General features: G+C 44.9%; 1 protein-coding gene across 2 annotated transcripts in view; it reads right to left on the bottom strand.

The window, feature by feature from the left end:
- The window catches only part of LOC121280973 (adenylate kinase isoenzyme 1-like), a 151411-nt gene extending 126726 nt beyond the window's left edge, over positions 1–24685 (bottom strand). For both annotated transcript variants that reach the window (XM_041193465.1, XM_041193466.1), the window contains exon 1: positions 24248–24685. In XM_041193465.1, the coding sequence (XP_041049399.1) occupies positions 24248–24388 (141 nt within the window). In that variant the 5' untranslated portion in view covers positions 24389–24685. The remainder of the gene's footprint in view (positions 1–24247) is intronic.
- Positions 24686–25182: the final 497 nt, after the last annotated feature.

Here is a 25182-nt window from a genome sequence, read left to right as displayed (position 1 = left end):
TAAGACTGCCCACGTCCACCTCTGCAGCATCACCTGGCTTCACCCTTACCTCAGCTCATCTGCTGCTGAAACCTTCATCCATGCTTTTGTTACCTCAAGACTTGAATATTCTAACACGCTGCTGGACGACCATCCATCTTCCACCCTCTGTAAACTTGTAAATCCAAAATTCTGCTGTCCATGCTGTGCCAAATCCCATTCACCCATCAAAACTGTGCTTGTTGGCCTACTTTAGCTCCTGGTTAAGCAATGCATTGATTTCAAATCTCTTACCCTTGTTTTTAAATCCTTCCATGGCCTCACCCTTCCCTATCTCTGTATCCACCTCCAGTCCCACAACCCTCTGAGATTTCTGCATTCCTCTAATCCTGGCCTCTTGCGTGTTCCCTATTTCAATCGCTCCCCCATTGGTGGCTGTGCCTTCAATTGCCAAGGCCCTAAGCTCTGGAATCCTCTCCCCAAACCTCTCCACCTCTCTTTCTTCCTTTATGACACTTCTTAAAGCCTACGGGGGTGATTATTCTGGAGGTTTTAGGCACTGAAAAGCTGCCAAAGTGGCCAAAATGGGGTCATGTGCTGAAATGTCAGGTTAGCCCACATTTCGCACAAGATGCCATCTTGTTAAAGATAATGAAGCTTGCGCTAGGAACGGTTGCCTGGAGGACAGCGGAGGAGATCAGTATTTAAATTGCCTGCTAGCCCTTGTTACAGAGGCTGCACATTTTGGTGGATAATCCACACCCTCTCCTAATAGCGACCAACTGGTTGAGAGCAAACAAGTCATTGCCAAGGATTTCGAGCACTACTTAAAGGTATATCACCTTCTACTGTTCACTTGCTGCTAGAGGATTGAAGAGGACTTTTGAAATACATTGGAAGACTTTCTTGGGCACTTTGTCAAGACTTCACCAACACCTTGTCAACATATATTCTGGAAATTCTCTGAGGATTTTTATCTCATAAGAGTGTGTGCTATCCTGCTCCATCTAATTAGATGCTTAATAATAATTTGTTGTCTATTTCTCTGCACCCCGCACCGCCCACCCCCCAACCCACCCCCCATCGCCCCCCCCCCCACCCCCTCACATCAACTCTGGTTCTTTTGCCTATTTATGAATGATACACTTTAAGAGCTAGTCAGACCTTCACCCCCTGGGTGGAGTGCCCAAACATAAGAGAATCCGAGTTTAATCCCCATCTCTGCTGAGAATTTTAAAAAGACTTGCATTTCTATAGCACCTTCCACATCTCAATCCACCTTTAAAGCCAATGAAGTATTTTTCAAGTGTGGTCACTGTTGCAGTGTAGAAAACATGGCAGCCAGTTTGCGCACAGCAAGCTACCACAAACAGGAGAAAGGGAATATTTGGTCCTGGGCCTCTTGCTCGGAGTTCCCCTTGGTCTGCAGGTGGAGTGGGAGGAGAACATGAGGGTCAGACAGAGCAGCACCAGCTGCTGTAGGAGAGAGGAAAGAGAGAGCAAGAGGAGGGACAGGAGGGTAAGTTGGGCTCCTTCCTCTCTGCAGGTACAGACCATCCCTCCTACTCAGGATCTCCTCCACCAGGACCTCCAAAACCATGTCAGATAAGCTCTGGGCTCTCTCGTTTGATTGCTGAGCCATTCTGTCAAGGGCCACTATGCATCAACCAGAGTGCTTCCCACCTTCAGCAGCAATAGCTGTGTGGAGCCCAAATATACAAAGATTGCATCCACCCAGTGCTCGAGTGCTAGGCTGACAGGTGTATGTTCAGTGCCTCCAGTCAAGTACAAATGTTGGTAATTAGGACCAACATTACCTGCTAAAATCAGCGCGTCTTACTAGCAAGCAATACCCAGTTAGCACCTGTTTACACTGAAATAATCCATCCTTCTTTAACCATTCTGCCCAAATATCTCCTTTGTGACTCAATTTATTTAATAATTCTTCTTTGAAGCACCTTAGAATGTTTTACTGTTTTAAAGATGCTATACACATGCAAAATGGGTCAGTTAGATCATGGACTTGATGGTTCAGAATAACGACAACAGTGCGGGTTTGATTCCCGTTCTGGCTGAGGTAGATTTGGGACCTGCCTCTTTGTCCTGTCCCCTGAGAGTGAAAAGCAAAGGCAAACCACCACTGACAGAAACTGCCAAAAAAACAGCTCAGGGTGAAGCATCGGCAGTAAACGAGCCAAGGACCTGCCTTCAGGTAGAGCACCCAAGGAATGAAATGATGTAAACACAAATTGTTGTTGTTGACTTTTATCTCTGAAGATCCCAAAATCTTGAGTTGGGGGAGCAAAGCAAACAGCCAAATTTCCTACCAGTCATCACTACCATCCCTGCCACCCGAGACCCCCTACTCCACCCCACCACCCCCCCACCCACCCCCCACTCCCGACATCCACCACACCCCCTTGCTTGTGCCTTGGGCAAGGAATCAGGTAGAGCAGTGACACACACAGTCAAGCCACACGCATGAGGAATGACTACTCAGGTACAACGAGAGCATCAAACTTCACCAGAAGGGAGTAAAGGAAAATATACCACTGGGGAAGAATATCCTCTTCACTTCACAGCTGCATGTTCCAGCAAAAAGTTAACCTACATCTCGCCTCACTCTTGCAAGTGTAGACTGACAAGGAGATTCAATATGACAGTGAGACCTGTTTGTGGTTTGACCATGATACGTGACCCAAGGCAGTTCTTTCCTATTTAGGTTTGTGTTGCGGAAGGGTGCCGACTAACAAAGATGCTGAGCGACAGTCTGCTCCATACAACCTCTTATCCTACACGAATGCTGGTCAACTTATAGGGCGGAAGTTTCTGTGCCCGCTGGCGTCGGGTATGTTCGGCGGTGCGAATGGACAATATGGCGAGGAGGGCAAAAATCAGTTTCACGGCGTCGCGAAACCAGTTTGCGATCGTCCACTCTACCCAATGGCAGGCCGAGTTTCCCATTGTCGGATGTCGGGAATCTCACTGTGATACATCTGCATATCATTATAAACCCAGGTCACCGGGATCATCCCTTCCACGCTGGGTCATCCAAGCACATCAGCGTGATTGCACATCGACGTGTTTCACAACTGTACGTTAGCAACGTGCGCCTGGCGAGCTGCATTTCATTTGGGATTTCGAGGTTTGTTTGCCTACCTTGCTTCAGCACAGTCATCAGCGCCAGGCTTCGCAGGCAGCATCACATCACTTTTAGGGGGGGTTCATGGGCAGGTCTTTACCTACCAGATCACCCATAAGGTGGGCGTGGCTTTTCAATGGCTGTAGGGCTAGGGCTTGCTTGGGGAAGGGGGAGAAGAGGTCTTAGGCAAGGGAAGAGGTTGCAGGGTGAGGGCTGTATTGGGGAAGGAGGGTATCTCAGGGTGTGTCTGGGGGCACAAGTTGATCTGTGCAAGTGGCCTTAAGATGGTGAGGGCGGAGGAGGCAGTCTCCAGAGGAGATGAGGCCAGATGTGTGAGAGAGAGAATGAGTGGTGATGTCCCTTGAGCTGGCAGTGAGTGAGATGCCAGTGAATGTGTGATGGCCTTGTGAATATGTGAGTTTATTGTGATGAGATGGTTACCTTACCCAGGTGGCACGAATGAGATCATTCATCCTCTATCTGCATTGGATGGCCAACCTCTTCTGTGCAGCATTGGCACTGATCCCCACTGCCACCGCCTACCAAGCTGGAGTGGTAATGTTGCTGCCCCTCTTAGGACCAGAGCAGGAGTAGAGAACATCACGGCGGGCCTCCACACCGTCCAAAAGGTGCTTGAGGGACACGTCACTAAACCTGAGGGCTGCAATCTTGTCTTTCAGGGCCATGTTTCTGTCCAAGGCTGGAAGCACAGAGAGGTGTGAGCGCGGCTGTAGTTTAAATGTGGTGCCCAGTGTGATGAGGCAGCGAGGTGACAGCGTAGCGGGCGAATCTGAGCCTGCCCACCATCGAAACTGCGTGTTTCCCGGGAATGCATTATTAATGAGGCAGGGTCGGGCCAATGAGATGTAAAAAGCCGCTATTGCTGCCGACAATTAAAACGTCCTTTTTTCCCCTCCTGCTACCGCACTTAGTGCAAATCTGGGACGATTCCGCCCATGGTTTCTGCAAAGATTCCAGTGCCCTATGCCAAAGAAGCTACCTATACAAGCCTTGCTTGCATGTTATCCTGCTTTACAGGCTGATGTCTCCCCATGTCACGCATCACAGGATGAGGGCGACTGTTCAAGTGCAGGATAAAAACCACTGTGGGCTGGTTCCCAAAGCTCCCTGCCCTTTGCCAAGACCTTCACATACTTGAATCCTAGAAGACTCGAAATGGCTAAAAGTTAGTTAAAAAATGGCCTCAAATGGTACCCAGCCTCTGTTCAACACCACTCCCCATCCTACTAGTCCTTTACACAGTCCGGTAGAATCCTATATAAAAAGATGGTGTGGTGTTCAATGGTTTGTTTCAGCTGTGTTTGATTATGCTAGTCTGATAACTGATCTTTAGACATTGCTTGATTGTTTAAACCTGTAGGTGGAGCCACAGAGTTAAGAAATCTGGGGATGTTCCAGAAAGGGTCTGGGCTCTCTGCAAAGACCATGTGCATTGAAACCCCTGTAACATGAGATGTTTTAAAGTTTTGTAAATAAACTGTTTGGATTTAGAACGAAAGTCACCTCTGCATTGCTCTGAGATAAATAAGATAACCTAGTGAATACAATACAGATGGGTTCACAGTTTTGTTACACCCTGTACCTAAAAGACACCTTCTCCCAGTGTGTGGGAAGCTATGGTTGAAGACTTCAAATTTATGTGACATTGAACACAACTCAATTGAGTATTTCCATTATTTTCTTTGATTCTCAACCACATAGCCAATTGTAGTGGTTGAAATTACATCAACTGCAATGATTTACAAAACATACTCAGTGTCAGGGTGACCCTGTGTGTATGTGTAGGAGTGTGCATGAATGTATGGGAGGGGGGGAATGTGAATTGCTGATAAGTGAGTGTTATCCCCAACAGATTTTGTCTATAATCTCTACAGAAGGTAATGACATAGCAGTTTGAGTATGAAAATTGAGAGCCTCTCTCTGAACATTTATATGTTCTAGACCAATATTCCAATTAGGAAACTGGTTCGGTCCAAAATGAAGTCAGTGAGTCTGTAAGCAGTAATTTGTAAGTTAGCTGAGAGCATTTGGATGCTGCAGTGTTGCAAAGGAAGTAAATGAATCAAACAATCAATGCTAAATTGTCAGGAACACTCACATAACAAAAGAAAAATACAACAGGCTGTGGAAGACAGTGAATGTCCAACCGCTGGCTGGTTAATGAAAGGGCAGAGACAGGATGTGAAGATTCTATTCTTGTCTGCCCACAGCCCAGGGATATACCAATAACTACTGGGATCAACCAAAAACTCTACAAGTGCTTTGGGGGACCAAAATGAGACGGGGCTGGATTTTATGGCTTCTGGTGGGGTGAGGGAGGTGGAACAGAAAGTGCACGATCCACTTGCTCCCACCCCCACCACAGTGAATCATACGTCAGCCGGCCAATTAGCAGCCATCGTGCAGGAAAGCCGGCCAATGAGCATTGGGAAGGAGGGGGAGGGGCTCCACGCCTAACTGGGTATCGATGGCGGGAGATGAGTTAGGCTGTGAATCGGAAAATGGTCGCAGCCATCAATTCAAAGGGCCCCTGCCCCCTCTCTCCTTATTCGTGACGTCAGCCTAAAACCAGTGAAGAAATAAAGTAAACTAACAGCCAAACATTGACACCTTCAGCAGCAGACTCGGCTGCTGAACGCAGCCATGGTCCTGTTTGTAGGCCTTTCCATCCCGCCCTTGTGCTTCCTCCTCATACCTGACGTAAACCACTCCCAATATTTTCCCCCCGGCAGCTGTGGAAAAATGGGGTGGGCCTATAAAAATCTGCATTCATTAGCTTGTTAACGTATTTTGCAAAATGGCAGGCAGGCTTCCAATTTAGGCACCTTATTATCGGAGTCTGGCAGGATGACGTTGGATTGCCAACCACATATCATCATGCCATTTTTACATAAGCACGGGGGTTGGGGGTGGGGGTTGGGGGGCAGGTGGAGGGGGTGGAGGTCAACCCGTCCAATCTGCAGCCGTATAATCCAGCCCATGATGTTCAAAATCTCAAATTGGTTTCCTTCAAAACTAACACCTCCCCATTTGCCTGATCAAATATTAATTATCTGCATATTTAGCTCATGTTATCTGCCCTAGATACTAATTCTCAGTTGCGTAGCAGCAAACCACAGTCTATTGAATCATCTGCCACAAGACTCCACTTACTACATTGATATTTAGTTAATCCTTACAGACCCGAACCTAGAAATACTGGTCGATGCGTGATGCGCTGCTAGAAGAATTATCTGAATGGGGAAGAGCAGTCTAACAGCACATTCACTCAGCCCTTGTCGTTGCAAGTACAGCTCTTCCCTCAGGTGGTCTACAACTGGGGAATGTTAATCAGCTGGAAACAGATGTACAAATTAAATATAAATCAGAATTTCCCTTGAAGGGATTCTATTCACATTTGTACATAGAACATCCTGTTAAAGGTGGCAGCAGTACCAACATTGGAGAGGGCGGCATTGTTTCTATTGGGTACCAGGCCAATTTGAGAGCATCAACCGACAGCGAGGGGAGTTTGGATTTCTCTGTGATTTGATCCGAGTGTCACCTGGCAGCACTTGTGTCTGAGCCAGAAAGATAGGAGTTCACAGCTCTACTCCATAAAGTTCAGTACAAAATCAAGGTTGACACTCCCAGTGCAGTGCTGGGGGAGTGCTGCACTGTCAGAAGTGCCATCTTTCATGTAAGACATTAAACCAAGCCCCTGACCATCCTTTCAAGTGGATGTAAAAGATCCCATGGCACTATTTTGAAAAAGATCAGGGTAGTTCCCCCTGGCATCATGGCCAATATTTAATACTCAACCAACATTACTAAAACTGGCTGCTATTTGTGGGTCCTGCATTTCCTCCGTTACAATAGTGGCTACAAATCAAAAATAATTCATTGGCTGTAGAGCACTTTGGAATCAAAAGGCACTATTTAAATGTAAGTTTTTTTTTCTCCTTGTTAGTGGTGTTGGCACACAAGAGTACTTGTTGAATTCCAGCTGTAGATAGTAAGTGAACAGCCACAATAGGTCTGAATGCAAGAGGCGAGGTGAGAGTGATTGCCCTTGACATCAAGGCAGTATTCAACCAAGTGTCACATCAAGGACCCCTAGCAAACGTAGTCATTTGGAATTGGGGGCAATATTCTCCACTGGTTGGAGTCATACTTAACACAAAGGAACCAAATTGGCAACAATGCAGTAGGTGTCATGGTTCAGGTGGTGCTGCAGCTTCTTGCTCATTGTAGTTTCTGTCAGCTTTGAGCCCATTCCTCCCAAGTGTCTCTTCTTCAGTCGAGATGTCCAACATTAGTCCCTGCTGCTGAGAAAAGCAATGTGTTGGGCCAAGCCTTCCAAGCCAACAACAACTTGCATTTATGTAGCGCATTTAACATCCCAAGGCACTGTCAAAACAAAATTTGAAACAGGGCCACAGGAGGAAATATCAGGACAGGCAACCAAAAAATTGGTTCGAAGGAGAAGATAAAGAGGCAGGGAGGCATAGGGAGAAGGTTACAAAGATCAGGGGTAAGCTGGCTGAAGACATAGCTACCACTGGGGGTGCCAATTAAAATTGGAGATGTGCAAGAGGCTAGAATTGAAGGAGCGCAGAGCTGAAGGAGGTCACGATGATAGGCAGAGGCTATGTCATGGAATCACAGAATTTTAACGGCACAGAAGGAAGCCACTCGGCCCATCGTGTCTACACCAGCTCTCCAAATAAGCATTATGACCTAGTGCCATTGCCCTGTCTTTTCCCTGTACTCTTGCACATTGTTTCTATTCAAATAATCATCTAATGCCCTCTTGAATGCCTCGATTGAACCTGCCTCCACCTCACTTCCAGACAGTGCATTCCAGACCTGAACCACTTGCTGTGAAAAGGTTTTTTCTCAGGTCACATTTGCTTCTTTTGCAAACCACTTTAAATCTGTGCCCTCTCGTTCTTGATCCTTTTACGAGTGGAACAGCTTCTCCCTATCTACTGTCCAGCCCCCTCATGATTTTGAACATCTCTATCAAATCTCCTCTTAGCCTTCTTCCCTCCAGGGAGAACAGTCCCAACCTCTCCAATCTATCTTCATAACTGAAGCTTCTCATCCCTGGAACCATTCTTGTAAACTTCTTCTGCACTCTCTCCAATGTGTTCACATCCTTCCTATAATGTGGCACCCAGAACTGTACACAATACTCCAGCTGAGGTCCAATGAGTGTCTTATATAAATTCAGCATAACCTCCTTGCTCTTGCACTAGATGCCCCTATTAATCATGGAAAGATTTGAGAATTTTAAAATCAAGACATTGCTGGATCTGAAGCCAGTGTAGGGCAGTGAACATAGAGGCAATGGCAGAGGTGATTGATGTGAGTTACAATACAAGCAGCAGAGTTTTGGATGAATTCAAGTTTACAGAGGGTGGAAGATGGGAGCCCAGCCAGGAGTGGGATGGAACAGTCAAATCTAGATGTAACAGTGGCATTGGTGAGGGTTTCAGCAGCAGATGAGCTGGGGATGACAGCTGGGCGACCTGCTACAGAGATGGAAGTTGGTGGTCTCAGTGACAGAGAGGATATGGTTGGAAGCTCACGTCAGTGTCAAATAAACTACCAAGGTTGCAAACAGTCTGATTCAGTTTCACACAGTGACCAAGGAGGTAGTGGCGGGGGAACAGAGCTTGTGAAAGAGACTGAAGACGATTACTTTGACCTTCCCAATATTTAGTTGGAGGAAATTTCTACCCATCGAGGACTGGATGTTGGACAAGCTTCATGACAAATCAGGGCCGGCAGAGAAGCTGAGAGAGGTGGTGATGCGTTAGAGCTGGGGATCAACAGTGTACACATGGAGACTAATTTTGTGTTTTTGGATGATGTCACAGAGGTGCAGCATGTGAAATAGGAGGGGGTCAAAGACAGATCCTTGGAGGAGTTTAGAGGTAATGATATAGGTTCTGGAAGAGGAGCCATTGCAGATGATACTCTGGCTATGACTGGACAGATAGGAATGAACCAGGTGGATGCAGTGCCTCCCAGCTATACAATTAAGCAAAGGCTTTGGAGGAGGATGGTGATCCACTATGTCAAAGGCTCCCAACAGTTTGAGGAGGATGAAGATGGATAATTTACCTTGGGCAGAGTCACATTTGTGACTTTAATAAATGTCATTTCAGCACTGGGGTGGGGGCAAATCTGATTGGATGGGTTCAAATATGGAGTTGCAGGACAGACAGGTACGGATTTATGGGGCAATGACTCGTTTAAGCTCTTTGGAGCGGTAACGGAGGTTGTATAAGGTGGCGGATTGCAAGGGCTATGGGGCCGAGGATGGGTCTGTTGAGGTGGAAGATTTGAAGGAAAGCAGGATAGTACCCAATGAGAGTGAACCATCAACAATAATCGGCCAACATGGGGACCATGAGGGGAGGTTGGGTCAAGAGAGCAGGAGGTTGGCCTCATGGACAAGATGAGCTTGGAGAGAGATTGAGCAGAGCTAGGAGAAAAACTAGAGAAAGATTCGAGTTCATGGTCAAGACAAAGGGGGATCTTTAGAGAAAGTTTGGCTTTGTGGGCTATTGAACGGAGGGAGGCAGCAGGGAGACAGCTGGTTGGATGGTCTCAATCCTAGTGACAAAGAACTCTATGAGCTCCTGCCACTTGTTAAAGGTCAAGATGGATGAGGCAGGGGAGAAGTGTTTCAGAAGGCAACGTGTAGTGGAGGAGATTGGCTGGGGAGGAGAGGAGGGGCTATCTTTGCATTCCTGGAATTTCCTGGAACAATGAACAGTTTTGTCAGATCGCTTTACGTAGTTCAGTCAGATTTGGTAATGAATGGTTAAATTAGTTGTCTGCCATAAACATTCAAGTTGGTGTCCTCTGGGTTTAAGGGATTGGAAATGAGGACTGCACCAAGGGGAAGGTCCAGAGCAAGGACCAGGAAAGGTGAAGATGTAGGTGCAATTGGCGGGTCAGTAACTGCAGAAATTGTCTGATTAGGGGGCCAAAGGGTCTTCGTAAGTGACTTGAAGAGCGTTTTTCCAGAGTCTGACCCAGAAGGAAGTCGAGTTGGGAGGGGAAATGAGGATGAGAGTGACAAAGGAAACAAGTGTTCAGAGATGACCTTATCAGTGATTGACTCGATGGGAGCAGAGAGGCCAGGTAAAATGGCACGGTCAAAGAGGTAGACATGAAGATAGGCACGGAGGTTTATTATCAAGGGAAGGATAGAAGGGCATCACACACTGAGGAGAGAAGGCATGGTGAGATAGGTGGTGGATGAAATCGCTGAGAATGACAAGTTGCTTAGTGCCAAGGCTAAGGGTGGAACGCAGTGAAGATATTGCAGTGTGAAACTTCGCTTGGTACATGGTAGGGTGGTGGAGAATAAAGATTCTAAAGGAGAAGTGAGAGAGGTGGAACAAGGTGAGACGTTCAAAGGAGGAGAAGATGCTCGTGGATCAGACCCAGGTGTGATTTGATGATAAGCACCACACTGCCACTACAGGAGGCGGTGGAAGATATAGCCAGGCGAGGAGGCTCCGCTTGAGGAGGGAGTGTCATCACCCCTCAGTCGGACTTCCATTAAGGTCTTGGCATCAACACAATCGTCCACAATAAGCTCATGGATGGCCAGGGAGTTTTTTTCCCCCCTCAAGCAAATGGACAATCTGGAGGGAGGTGTGCGAGGGGCCCTGAGAGCCAATCCGCTGGTCAGTACCAGGAGGGGAGCGTGTGGGACGGGAAAGTCGGTGAGAGAGTAGGATGGGGCAGTTGGTCTTACTGCTCGTAAGGAGGCAGGGGTGAATACCTCGATGGGCCCTCCAGAGGATTCGAAGAGAAGCATGAAGAGAAGCATGAAGGGAAGCTGCAGGCTCATTAAAGAGGGAATCAAGCTCAGGAATGGCAACAGGAGAGCAGGAAGGTAGAGATGTGTTGAAGGGACGCGGGAGACAGAGTGCCCGGGAAGGAAGAAATGAAAGGTGGTAAAAGCCACACTGTCATTTCGGTGATTTGGATGGGGAGAGATTGGCGGTCAGGATGGGGAGAGGGTAAAGAGAAAAAAAGAAATAATGGGGAAAACGGGGGAAGTAGAAGTGACAGGCTCAGACAGCTAGAACGCACAGGCAAATAAATACAGGGAAACTCAAGTTACATAAGGCTGGTTACATGACAAGATCTAGCATAGATGTGTCCTGGTAATAAACAGGGAATAAAGAGGAGGCCCTAGGAGAGAATACAAAGCTGAAGACAAGAGGTCCCATTGTGGGATAAAGTTGCCCCAGGTAGGGTGAAGTCAGCTTGAAACATAGACAAACTGATGTCCTGGTTTGGAGACAGATGTGGAGGGTGTCTGCTGCTTATACCAAGTACTAAACTGTTGACCCATATTCCACCCTTGCAATGCATAGCATGGTTGAATCATGTCCTACTTAAGTGGGAGAGGGAGACTGAGCTACAGCTGTCTGGTGTCAACCTTAGTTCAGCGGTAGCACTGTCACCTCTAAATTAGAAGGTTGTGGTTCAAGTCCCACTCCAAAAACTTGAGCACAAAATCTAAGAGCGTGTTTTGGAACACTAAGATTTAGGTGGGTGCAAAGGGTCCTGCAGCGCTGTTCAAAGAACAGCAGAAAAATCCATGCTCCGTTCTTGGTCAATATTTAAACTAACTAAAGCAGATTATCTGGCCATTTATCACGTTCCCTAAATTATCACACTGCAAAAAACTTAATTAGCTGTAAAGCTTACAGGCCTCCTGGGGCCATGACTGGTGCCTTTTAAATATAAGCTTACATGGTGTTAACTTTGGAGTGTGAGCAGTCCACTTGGCTCGTCAAAGCCACTCCTGCCATTGAATATGCAGTCTAGCTGTACCCACACATCCGAGGGACTGCAGCGGTTCAAGGAGGCAGCTCACCAGCACCTTCTCAAGGGCAAGTAGGGGTGGGCAATAAATGCTGGCCTAGCCAGTGCGCCCACATTCCATGAAATAATATAAAAAGCTGGTGATGAAGCAAAACTACTCCCCGACTGCCACCTAATCAAACAAAGATTTTCCCCATCTGAACCCTGCACATACCAGCTGTGAGCAAACCCGAATTCAACAACTCTAAACTCTGCTCATTACCTTAATCCTGAAACCTGTCTACCATTTATAGTCAATCCATATGGCAGTGAGATGAGATTAGTGATTATATTTAAAGTAAAAGCACAGTATTCCTCCTTTCTATCTTCCACTCCATTAGAAGAGCAGAGTCAATAGCACCACCCATTCTCTAACAGGGACTCTTAGAATGATTACACCACAGAAGGAGGCCATTTGTCCCATCGTGTCCATGCTGGCTCTCTGTGAGAGTAACTCGGCTAGTCCCAAACCCCACCTTTCCCCTGCAGCTCTGCAAATATTTTCTCTTTAGATAATTGTCCAGTAACCATTTTGGAAGCCATGGTTGAATCTGCCTCACCACATGCTCAGGCAGTGCATTCCAAATCCTAACACCTCATTGGGTAAAAAAGTTACCCCTCATGTCGCCTTTGGTACTTTTGCCAATCATCTTAAAGGTTTTCGTCTCTTCTGCCAATGAGAACTGATTCTCCCTATGTACTCTATCCAGACCCCTCATGATTTTGAACACCTCTATCAAATCTCCTCTCAACCTTCTCTACTTGAAGGAGGGCAGTCCCAGCTTCTCCAGTCTATCCATGTGACTGAAGTCTCTCATCCCTAGAACCATTCTAGTGAATCTTTTCTGCACCCTTTCTAATGCCTTCACATCCTTCCTAAAGGTGCTCAGAAAGGAATACAATGCTCCAGTTGAGGCTGAACCTATATTTTATAATGGTTTGCCATAACTTCCTAATTTGTGTACTCTAAGCCTTCACTTATAAAGCCAAGGATCCCATATGCTTTGTTAACCACTTAAACTGTATCCTGGCTGTTACTTATCCCTCAAACAACACCATTAAAAATAGATAATCCAGTTGTGGGAGTTGCTATGCAAAAATTGGTTGTTACAGTTCTTACATTGCAACAGTGATTATGCTTGAAAAATTCTTGACTGGCTGCATAGCACATTGGGACAGCCTGAAGGCGCTATGAAAATGCAACTCTTATTTTTTTGAACTCAGTTTCTATCATTCACTGATCCCTGAGAACATTAAGTGTGCTTTTATGTTGGGAACGGTCATTTTTTTTACAAAGTGTAAAGGACAGGGTCTTCTTAAAATGCACACTGTCCTGTTCAAGTAATATAAAGGATTACAATGCAGTCTTTCTCAGAAGGGTGGAGTGTAAATAGAGAGAACATTATGAACAAGGCCACTGTATTGCTGTGACTAAATGAATCAAATTCCGTTTTTTTTTAAAACAGCATGTGGGATTTTGAAATTCTTGTTTATATTTTGAAGAAGCACATTCCAGAATTTCATAAGTTTATAATTACGCCCAGAGGCTTGAGCACAAAAGCCTAGGCTTGCACTCCAGTGCATTACTGAAGGAGTGCTGCATTGGTGGAGGTGCTAACTTTTGGATGAGACATTAAACCAAGATTGGTCTCCAAAGCAGACATAAAAGATCCCATGGCACCATTTTGAAGACCAGGGGAGCTCTCCCTGGTGTTCTGGTCGATATTTATCCCTCAAATCAAAATCACAAAAAGAAATGATTTGGTCATTATCACATTGCTGTTTGTGGGAAGCTTGCTGCATGGATATTTTCTGCCATTTTTCCTACGTTTCAAAAGTGCTTCAATGGCTTTGAGAAGTCGTGAAAGGTGCTATATAAATGCAAGTCTGTCTTTCTGTTATCAGCTCAGTGTGACTGAATGAGTCAAATTCAGTGTTTAGTAGATGGATTACTGGACTTCCACTGGTATTTTGCAGTTCTCGGTATCTGCGATCATTACTGGGAGGGGTTAAAGAGAGGAAGATTTTCCCAGCATCCCAGCTAATATTTCCCTCTCAGCAACATTAGTTGCTTATTCTGTGTGTGGGATCTTGCTGTGTGCAAAATGGTTGCTGCATTTGCTCTCATAATAACAAGCCATCCCAAAAGTGTACGAAGAGCCTTGAGATGTTTAGAAGGTGCTACTTCCTGAATTTATAATCCAATCGGGCCCAGTAGGTTAGTAGAATACAGTAGCATAGTGACTTACTGGACTAGTAATCCAGATATATGAGTTCAAATCCCACCATGGCAGCTGGAGAATTTAAATTCAATTAATTAAAATAGGTCTGGAATTAAAAAGCTACTTTCTGTAATTGTGATCATGACGCAGCCAAACTGTCATTGAAATCCATCTGGCCCTCTAATTTTCTTTAGAGAAGGAAATCTACCAGCATTATCAGGGCTGGACAGCGTGTGACTCCAGACTCCTCCAGCAATGTGACTGACTCTTAACTGCCCTCAGAGACTCTGATGAAGAGTCACAGAACCGAAAAGCTAACACTATTTCCATCTCTTCAGATGATGCCAAACATGCTGAGTATTTCTGGCATTTGCAACAAGTCACTCACTTGTAAAGGGACAGGCAATGAATACTGGCCTTGCCAGCAACACCCACATCCCATGAATGAATAAAAAAATAAGCTCAGGCCTGGGAGCTATCTAACAGGATTTAGTTTCACTTGGATTTGAATTTAGTTTCACATCAGTGAATAGACGGCCTTCCTCGATTCTTATTTAACGGCACATCAGCAAACCAGGGAAGGAAAGATGTGATGCACTATGGACTGTTGCAAACATAAGCATTCGCTGCACACTTGACTTGACAATCAGAACAAAAATGCACAATTTAGCTATTACCCCTCCCCTCCCAAAAAGCTAGTGCAGATTACTATCTGCTATTATTGAAACAAAGAAAAAACAGACTTGCATTTCCACAACACTTTTCATAACTGCCCGACGTCTCAAAAGTGCTTTATAGCCAACAAAGCACTTTTGAAAAAAATGTAGTCACTGTTATAATGTAGAAAACACAGCAGCCAATTTACACACAGCAAGCTCCTGCAAACAGCAATGTGATAATGACCAGATAATCTATTTTAGTGTTACTGATTGAGGGATAAATATTGGCCAGGACACTGGGGTCACCTCACCTGATTTTCTTTGAAATAGTGACACGGGACTTTCTCCATCTGCCCAAGCATGCAGATGGGATCTTGGTTTAAGGTGGCACCTCTGACAATGCGCTGGAGTGTCAGCCTTAATTTTTGTCCTCAAACCTTGGAGTGGGACATGAACCTGGAACTATAAGACTCAGAGGCAAGAGTGCTACCAACTGATCCACAGCCGATACACGTTGATAACAATATTAACTGGCTCCTCATTGCTTTCTCTATGGCAGTGCCTCAGCCAATCAGATTTGACTTGCTGACCAATCAGCATCCACTTCTTCTGTTGTATAAGTTGTTGTGATCACTTGAAATTTGGCATTCTTGCATTTATCCTGATGAGTGCAAGGTGAAAAGCTTCAGCAACATCTCTTTTTTCAACAATACTCGATATTAAAATTATGAACACCGTGCATAAATATTTTCTTACTGTTTGCTAATCTGTTTCCTTCTCAGTTCTTTCCTTCCCCAATCTGAAGTTCCTCCATATATATGAAATACATCCTCCCAACTTCTTCATACCGAGTTATGCTGAGGTACAAATCTACGGCGGGTTCCACCACCACACACATATACACACCACCACCCCCACCCCCACCTCCCCCCCCCAGCCCCCCCATCCAACAACCCCGATGCTATCTACCCTAAATGGCTGTTCTTCATCTGTGAGGCTGGACATTGGGTGGAACTATTTCAATATGGTGGGGCACAACACAGCTGAACTCTCACTCGACATCCACACACACATGCACTTCCCTGCACATGTCACTGGGGAGTAATATTGGAGGCGGTACAACAAAGGTTCACTAAATTGATCCATGGGATGAGGGGATTGCCCTATGATGAAATGAGAGGCTGAGTAAATTGGGCTTATATTTTCTGGAGTTTAGAAGAATGAAGGGCGATCTCATTGAAACCTGCAAAATTCTGAAGAGGGTTGATAAGGTGGACACAGATTATTTCTGGTCAGGAAATCTAAAACACGGGGGCACAGTCTCAGGATAAGGGGCCGATCATTTCGGACTGAGAGGAGAAGAAATGTCTTCACTCAAAGGGTTGTAAATCTTTGGAATTTTCTATCCTAGAGGGTTGTGGATGCTCCATCGTTGAATACATTTAAGGTTGGGATAGAAAGGTTTTTGGCATCTCAGGGAATGGTGTACAAATGTAAAAAAAAAGCAGTAAATAGGGTCAAAGATGGAAAAAAGTTGGTAAAAAGGCAAAATTAATGGCTCTTTGCTTAAATGCACATAATATTTGGAACAAAATAAATGAATTAATGGCACAAATAGAGGTTAATGGGTATGATTTCATAGCCTTTACGAAGACATGGTTACAAGGAGATCAAAGCTGGGAACTAACTAGTCAGGGGAATGTGACTTTTCGAAAGGACAGGCAGGAAGAAAAGGGTGGTGGGGTAGCTTTGTTAGTACGAGATGGAATAAAAACGATAGCAAGAAAGGCTCTTGGATCAGAACACGTAGAATCCATACGGTTGGAGGTAAGAAATAACGAGGGGAAGAAGACACTGGTGGGAGTAGTCTATAGGTCCCCTGACAGTAGCTATATTGTAGGACAGAGAATAAATCAGGAGACAATGAGGGCATGTAAAAAAGGCATTAAATCATGGGTGACTTTAATCCTCATGTAGATTGGGAAAATCAAATTGGCAGATGTAGACATGAGCAAGAATTCATAAGGTGTATTCGGGACAGTTTCCTAGAACAATATGTTGTGACTCCAACCAGGGGTCAGGCTATTTTGGTTCTGGTAATGTGTAATGAGGCAAACAAATGATCTCAGAGTAAAGGATCCCTTAGGAAACAGTGACCGTAATATGGTAGAATTTAGCATTCAGTTTCAGAGAGAGAAACTTGGGTCGGAAACAACTGGGCTAAACTTAAATATGGGTAATTACAGTGGAATGAGGGCAGAGTTAGCTGGAGTGGACTGGGAAAGCAGTTTAGCAGAAAAGACAGTTGATGAACAATGGTAGACATTTAAGAAAATAGTTCATGACTCTCAACAAAGATATATCCCAGTGAGGAAGAAGGATTCAAGGAAGGGGATAAACCAACCATGATTAACCAAGGAAGTTAAGGACAGTATCAAATTGAAAGAAAAAACATACAATGTGGCAAAGGTTAGTGGTAAGTCAGAGGGCTGGGAAAGTTTTAAAAACCAAACGATAACCAAAAAAAAACAGGGAGAAAACAAACTTTGAGGATAAACTAGCAAGTAATATAAAAAAGGACAGTAAGATTCTTTAAAAATATAAAAAGAGAGGTGCCAGAGTGAACATAGGCCCCTCAGAGAATGAGGCTGGGGAATTAATAATGGGGAACCAGGGAAGGCAGAGGAGTTGAATAAATACTTTGCTTCAGTCTTCACGATAGAAGATACTAATAGTATTCCAAAAATACTAAATAATCAAGGGGCAAAACCCAGGGAGGGAATAAATACAGTAACTATCACTAGAGAGAAAGTACTAGGGAAGCTAATGGGGCTAAAGGCCGATAAGTCCTTTGGATCTGATGGGTTGCATCCGAGGATATTAAAGGAAGTAGCTACAGAGATAGTGGATGCACTGGTAGTAATCTTCCAAGAATCCTTAGATTAAAATCCCAGAGGATTGGAGAATGGCCAATGTAGCATTATTATTCAAAACAGGAGGGAGACAAAAAGCAAGTAACTATAGGCCAGATGGTTTAATATCTGTCATTGGGAAAATGTTAGAGTCTATTATAAAGGATGTAATAGCAGAGTATTTAGAAATACATAATCTAATCAAGCAGAGTCAGCATGGTTTCATGAAGGGGAAATCATGCCTGACAAATTGATTAGAACTCTTTGAGGAGGCAACAAGCAGGATAGATAAAAGGGAACCAGTAGGCGTAATATATTTGGATTTCCAAAAGACGTTCAATAAGGTACCGCACATAAGGCTACTTAATAAGAACCCAAGGTGTTGGGGGCAGTATATTAGCACGGACAGAGGACTGGCTAACTAATGGAAGACAAAGAGTTGGGATAAGAGGGGCATTTTCAGGATGGCACCCTGTAACTAGTGGAGTGCCACAAGGATCAGTGCTGGGCCTCAATTATTTATAATATATATTAATGACTTAGACGAGGGATGCAAATGTACTATCGCCAAGTTTGCGAATGACACAAAAATATGTGGGAAGGCAAGAGCTGAGGATGACACAAGGAGTCTACAGAGGGATATGGAGAAGTTAAGTGAGTGGGCAAAAACTTGGCAGATGAAATATAATGTGGGAAAATTTGAGATTATGCACTTTGGCAGTAAGAATAGAGGAGGTGAATATTATTTAAATGGAGAAAGACTGCAGAAGGCTGCAGCACAGAGGGGTTTGGGAGTCCTTGTGCATGAATCCAAAAAGCTAACATACAAGTTCAACAGGTAATAGGGAAGGCAAATGGAATGTTGGCTTTTATTTCGAAGGAAACGGAGTATAAAAATAGAGAAGCCTTGTTAAAGCTATACAAGGCACTAGTTAGACCACACCCAAAATACTGTGAACAATTTTGGTTCCCTTATCTAAGGAAAGATATACTGGCATTGGAGGCAGTCCAGTAGGTTGATCCCAGGTATGGAGAGATTTTCTAATGAGGAGAGGTTCGGTAGGTTGGCCTGTACTCATTGGAGTTTATAAGAATTTGAGGCAACCTTATTGAAACATAGAAGATTCTTAGGGGGCTTGACAGGGTTGATGCTGAAAGGTTGTTTCTTCTTGTGGGAGAGTCAAGGACCAGAGGGCATAATCTCAGAGTGAGGGGGCACCCATTTAAAACAGATGAGGAGGAATTTCTTCTCTCAGAGGGTAGTGAATCTGTGGAATTCTTTACCACAGAGGGCTGTAGAGGCTGGGTCATTAGGTATAAGGCTTGAGATAGACAAGTTTTTAATCAGTAAGGGAATCAAGGGTTACGGGGACAAGGCAGAAAGGTGGAGTTGAGGATTATCAGATCAACCATGACCTCACTGAATGGCAGAGCAGGCTCAATGGGCCAAATGGCCTACTTCTGCTCTTAAATATTATGGTCTTAAGGGTTTTTGGGAGCAGGTAGGAAAATGGAGTTGAAGCCTAAGATCAGCTATGATTGTATTAAATGGTGGAGCAGGCTCGACTGGCCATGTGGTCTACTTCTGTTCCTATTTCTTACACTCTTAATATGAAGAATTTGGGCTGATTCCACCCCTCCACTGCTTCCCCACGACCCCCATTATCCCAGGAGCAGAGTACAAATAAGCACCTTGGGACGTTTTACCACATTAAAGTACAATGCAAATGCAAAGTATTGTTGTTGCTGTCATCATCAAAGGTTTGTATATTTTTTAAAAAATCAACTTCCATTACAACCATGGACCAAACTGAGGCAAGTTTTACAATCAATTATTGCAAGTAAAATATGATACATTCAAAAAATGATAGAAAGAACAGAGTAAAATAACGTATTGATCATTACGTTAGGGTCTTTACTTTATCAAGGTTAAAGTTTAAGGGTCATTAGAGTTTATTCATTGCGCGGATGAGATATGGCATTGGACTATTTTTAAACCTTGTCGTCCTGCATCTCAGTTCAGTCATTTGTTTTGAGATCCATAGCTGATGGACCTCAGAGATCTGTCTGCATGTTACAAATGGTGAAGTTTGGAGTTCGGCAGCGATCTTGTGGAAGAACGGCTGGGTTGATCGCGTCTGTTCTCGAGTTCAATTGCTGCCATCACAATTCAGGTCAGGGAAGGCAACATGCATAAAAGGAATTAAGCTGGAACATTTCTGACCAGTGGAGAGGTTTTTGTGGCATCAGATTGGACTGATTTGTCACTCAGTTCCCCGCTGCCATGTTTTGTCGGGGAGGAGGTGAGAAGTGGGAGTTGTGGAGATGTTCACAATAGAACATATGAAATAAGAACTTGAGTGGGTCGTTCGGCCCCTCAAGCGTTCTCCGCCATTCAATAAGATCGTGATTGATCTTTTACTTCACCTCCATTTTTCTGTTCTATTCCCATATTCCTTAATTCCCTTAGGGCCCAAAAATCTAGTCTTGAATATGCTCAATGACTGAGCATGACAGCTCTCTGGGAGAGAGAATTCCAAAGATTCACAACCCTCCGAGTGAAGAAATTTAACCTCACTCCAGCTCTAAATGGCCAACCCCTTAATCCTGAGATTGCGATCTCTCATTCTAAACTGTCCAACCAGAGGAAGTAGCCTCTCAGCATCAATTCTGGCAAACCCTCTGGGAATGTATACATTTCACCTCTCATTCTTCTAAACTCCAGAGCAAACAGGCCCATTCTGTACAACCTCTCCTCATAGGACAGGAATCAATATAGTGAACTTTCATTGTATCTCCTTTAAAGACAGTTTGTCTCTTTGTCTGTGACGTTTATGTTCAGTTGAGTAATGAAGCTTCTATAACTATATCAAGCAGCCCCTGCTTTTGTAGCCTATGCCAGGAAGCTATCATTTTTACACTCTGATTTCTTATTTCCACTCTACATTTTAATTCATTTTATTGTACGACATATTCAATTTTATTTGGTAAATTTAAAAGGAAGGAATATCCTCACAAACCGAAGCACACCAGACTGCCTTGTAACATACACCCTCCTTACAGATGTCGAAGTCTGCCGATGCAGGCAACGACATGCAAATACATAATAATTAATGAGTTCTCCAGAATTCCTTGCTCTCCCACCAGGGAGGAACCATTTTTCCTGTTCTTAAGTAGTCACATCTCCTTGGCAAAAAAGGACTAGTCGATTTTTATTATTATTTGGCAACTCCATTTCACCCCTTTCCTTAAAACAGACGGTTTCAAAAGTTCCATCCCCAATGTCACATTCTCCAGCTGGTTCAGTTCCTTGCCACTGCACCAACTTTTATACAGAAAAACAAAACTATACATTTATACTTGCTTGCCTAAGACAGCCCACATACAAGATGATCCTTTAAAGTTTTACACAGAAGCTTGGAATAATATCCCTGGCATTACATGTGGCAAACACTAACACTAGAAAGCTGGTCATCTTCATGCTGTTTGGCATCCAGAAAGAGACCACCTCACCCATCTTTCCTGTATCAGTGTTTTCTTATCTATTGTTACTCCTCTAGCACTGTGGTGTTTAAATAGCAACATTCCTGACTTTAATCTTGGCTCTAAATCATGGAACCTGACAACACAGAAGGATGCTCATGTGCCAAGAATCATTGAATTATAGGAATTTATAGGATGGAAGGAGGCCATTCGGTCCAATGTTTCCATTCTGGTCAACACGTAACCATCCAGCCCCAATCCCACTTTCCAGCTCTTGGCCTGTAGCCTTGTCGGTTACAGCATTTCAAGTGCATATCTCAGTGCTCTTTAAATGTTATGAAGGTTTCTGCCTCTTCCAGGTAGTGAGTTCCAGATCCCCATCATTCTCTGGGTGAAAAGATTTCCCATTGAATCCCCTCTAAGCCTCCTACCTCTTCCCCTAAATCTATGTCCCTGGTATTGGACCCTCACTTGAGGGGAATAGGACCAATCCATCTGCTCAAAATTTTATACACTTCCATTTGACCTCCCCCCACAGTCTCCTCCGTTCCATAGAAAACAATCCCAGCCTATCCATTCTTTTCCTCATGACTAAAATTCTCCAATCCTGGTAAATCTCCTCTTTACCCTCTCTGGTTCAACTGAATCTTCTCTATAGTGTGGTGACCAGAACTGCAAGCGGTACTTCAGCTGTGGCCTAACCAATGTTTTATACAGTTCTAGTGTAACCCTCTAGCTCATGTATTCTATGCCTCTGTTAACAAAGGTGAGTACCCCATATGCCTTCTTGAGCACCTGTCAGGATCTGTCATGCACTCCAAGGTGCCCTTGTTCCTCCACACTTCTCTGCCTCGTACCAGTTGTGTATTCCCCTGCTAACCTTCCCCAAATGCACTACCTCACACCTCTCCGGATTAAGCTCCATTTGCCACTGTTCTTCCCACTCAAATAGTCCATTAATATCTTCCTACAAAGAATGTCTTTGAAGGATGATCTGATTGTTCCATTCCCCTTCCCTTCCACTCCCCACAATGCTCTTTCTTCTCAAGCATATATCTGCTTCCCTTTAGAAGGTTACAACTGAATCTTCTTTCATCACCATTTCAGAGTTGCTTAAAAAATGCCTCTTTATCTCGTCCCTGGTTCTTTTACCCTATGCTCCCCTCCCAGTACCTGCACTAGCGCTGGCCTGGATTCTTAGCAGCAGAGGTTTCGGACGACGTGTGGAATTAGAGGGGAAATTTCGATTTGAATACCCCTTTGCTGGTGGACTATAGTAGAACTGATAAGGTGTGGCACTGTGGGGACTACCATTAATAGGGAAACCTGGAGAAGGTCAGAACTGATATATATGAGGAGATTCCACCACCCCCCCCCCCCCCCCCCCCCCCCAAATTACTTTCAACCGCAAACAGGAATATAAATCTCTAGTCTTTTAGGACATTATGAATAGTGATAGACAAAAACAGGCAGCAGCTGCATTATAGATTGGTAACTGTTTTAAATGTACAGTTTTTTTAAAAAAAGTAAATGGCAGCATAAAAGATTAGTGAGATGGATTTCAGTTATGTGGATGCATAGAAGTGAAGTTCTCCTTAGAGCAGAGGAGGTTAAGGGAGGATTTAATAGAGGTGTTCAAAATCTTAAGCAGTTTTGATAGAATGGGGAGAAACTGTTTCCACTTGCAGGAGGCTCAGTAACCAGGGGACACAGGTTTTAGATAATTGGCAAAAGTGCCAAAGGAAGTGGTGAAGATTTTTTTGTTCACACAGCGAGTTGTTGTGATCTGGAATGCGATGCCTGAAAGGGCAGTAGAAGCAGATTGAGTCATAACTTTCAAAAAGGAACTGGATATAGTTTGTAAAGGAAAAATATTGCAGGGTGTGGGAGAAAGTGCATGGGGGTCATGGGATTTTTAAATTTCATTCATGGGATGTGAGCTTTGCTGGCTGGGCCAGCATTTATTGCCCAGCGAGAAGGTGGTGGTGAGCCGCCTTCTTGAACTGCTGCAGTCCATGCGGTGTAGGTATAACCACAGTGCTGTTCGGGGAGGGAGTTCCAGGATTTTGACTCAGCGACAATGAAGGAACGGTGATATATTTCCAAGTCAGGATGGCGAATGGCTTCGCGGGGAATTTGCAGGTGGTGGTGTCTCCATGTGACTGCTGCCTTTGTCCTTCCAGGTGGATACCTCTTTCAAAGACCACACACCCACACCGACACAGACACACACACAGGGGAAGGGCCGAATGGCCTCCTTCTGCCCTGCCTCATTCCGAGATGGTGCCAGTAAAGGTCGACACTTGGGTGTTAACAGCTCCACCATCTACAAAACCGCCCAGGTGCCTTTACAAAGGTTGACAGAACATGTCTTGACACATGGGCCCAGTCCCGAAACTCCGAGGACTCTTACCCCCTGTGGGAGAGGCAGATTTGGGGGGGGGGGGGGGGGGGGGGGGCAGTTTGCGTCTTCTGAAACGCTTCCAAAAAGTACGAAGATCCATTTGGCCCTCGCATTTGAATGAGCAACTCAACGAGGAACAGCCCCGGGCTTATAAAAGGAAGAAAACCTGGAGAAAATACATCTCACATCCAAATTCTGCATCAGCAAAGATAATTCAAGTACCTGAAGCGCAGAAACAAAATGCCACTAACCCCACCACCCCCCATTGCAGGGACCCTTCCTCCTCTTGAACTGTAAATGCCCCCAGGAATCACTGCCCCAATATAACAGGTTTGGCCACATTTTGGGATACACTCTTTCCAACACACTCGATAGCCGGGTGGGCGGAGTATTTTTTTTAAAATAAAAGTCTTGAAAAATTAGGTATTCGTTGTTTTAAAAAAGAATTGTCAGCCGCCCTGGTACAAGGCAGTGGGGTCGCCACATCCCAGGCTGCGCCTCCCTGCTCTGCTCCTCCTTATCCCGGCTCCTGTGTCCCTTACCTCGAACAGTTGAGGTATCTCCCTTCTCGAAAGGTAGTCTTTGGCGTCGCCGGAGTTCATCTCGGACGAGGAAGCCCGGTGGACGAGCCCGGAGACTGACCAGTGGGGTTGGCCGGAGTCAGCCTTGCCGCTGTCCTGCATCCAGCTTCCCGCTCCACACAATGCAGCATGAAAAGTCTCAAATCTTCTGGCAGGGAACCCTTCGCATGAAATTGACTCGAAACTCCCCTCCCCTCCCCTCTCTCAGTCTCTCTCTCTCTCTCTCTCTCTCACACAACAACAACAGAAACAACCCTCGGATCAGCTGTCAAACCAAACATCTTTTGTCAGGCTGATAATATCCGCGCTTCCATCAGTTCTTCGATCCCTCCTGCAAGTTTGCAACCCTTCAGCCTTTCTGAGTCTCTGCCAGCCTTTCTACTGATAAGGCTGCTAGTTTACCTGTTGTGTTCCCCCCCAACCCGCCCCCTCCAATCTCCTTCCTCGCTCTACATCCACCACTGGGAGTTAAAGGCACGCACACACACATACACACACCCGCATGTTTGCTGCGCTATTGTGGACTGGGTGAATGAGATTCTTTGCGCTGAGTGTGTGTCTCTCTCTCTCTTTCTCTCTCTGTGTGTCGCTCGATCGTTCCTCTAGCTTTGTCCCGGGTCCAAGTGCCCACCCTCTTTCTGAACAACCTAAAAAAAATCAAAGGACTTCACTGGCCTGGGCGAAATTGGCAAATTTCAAAGTTGTCGCTTTCTCAACCAGGGACTTTTTAAATGTGGACCTTCCCCCCCACCCACCGACTGAGTGCTCGTTTTGCCCCACAGTCGCCGACCAACACATGGAGTGGCACTCTCCATGTGAGTTCAAGCAAATGAATTGTGCTATCCTGCAATTATTACAGCGCAGGAGGAAACCATTCAGCCCATCGTGCCTGTGCC

This window comes from Carcharodon carcharias, chromosome 8 (genome assembly GCF_017639515.1).
Source record: "Carcharodon carcharias isolate sCarCar2 chromosome 8, sCarCar2.pri, whole genome shotgun sequence".
Classification (NCBI taxonomy): domain Eukaryota; kingdom Metazoa; phylum Chordata; class Chondrichthyes; order Lamniformes; family Lamnidae; genus Carcharodon; species Carcharodon carcharias.
The sequence above is the reverse complement of the archived record's forward strand: the minus strand, read 5'-3'. Positions and strand labels throughout refer to the sequence as shown.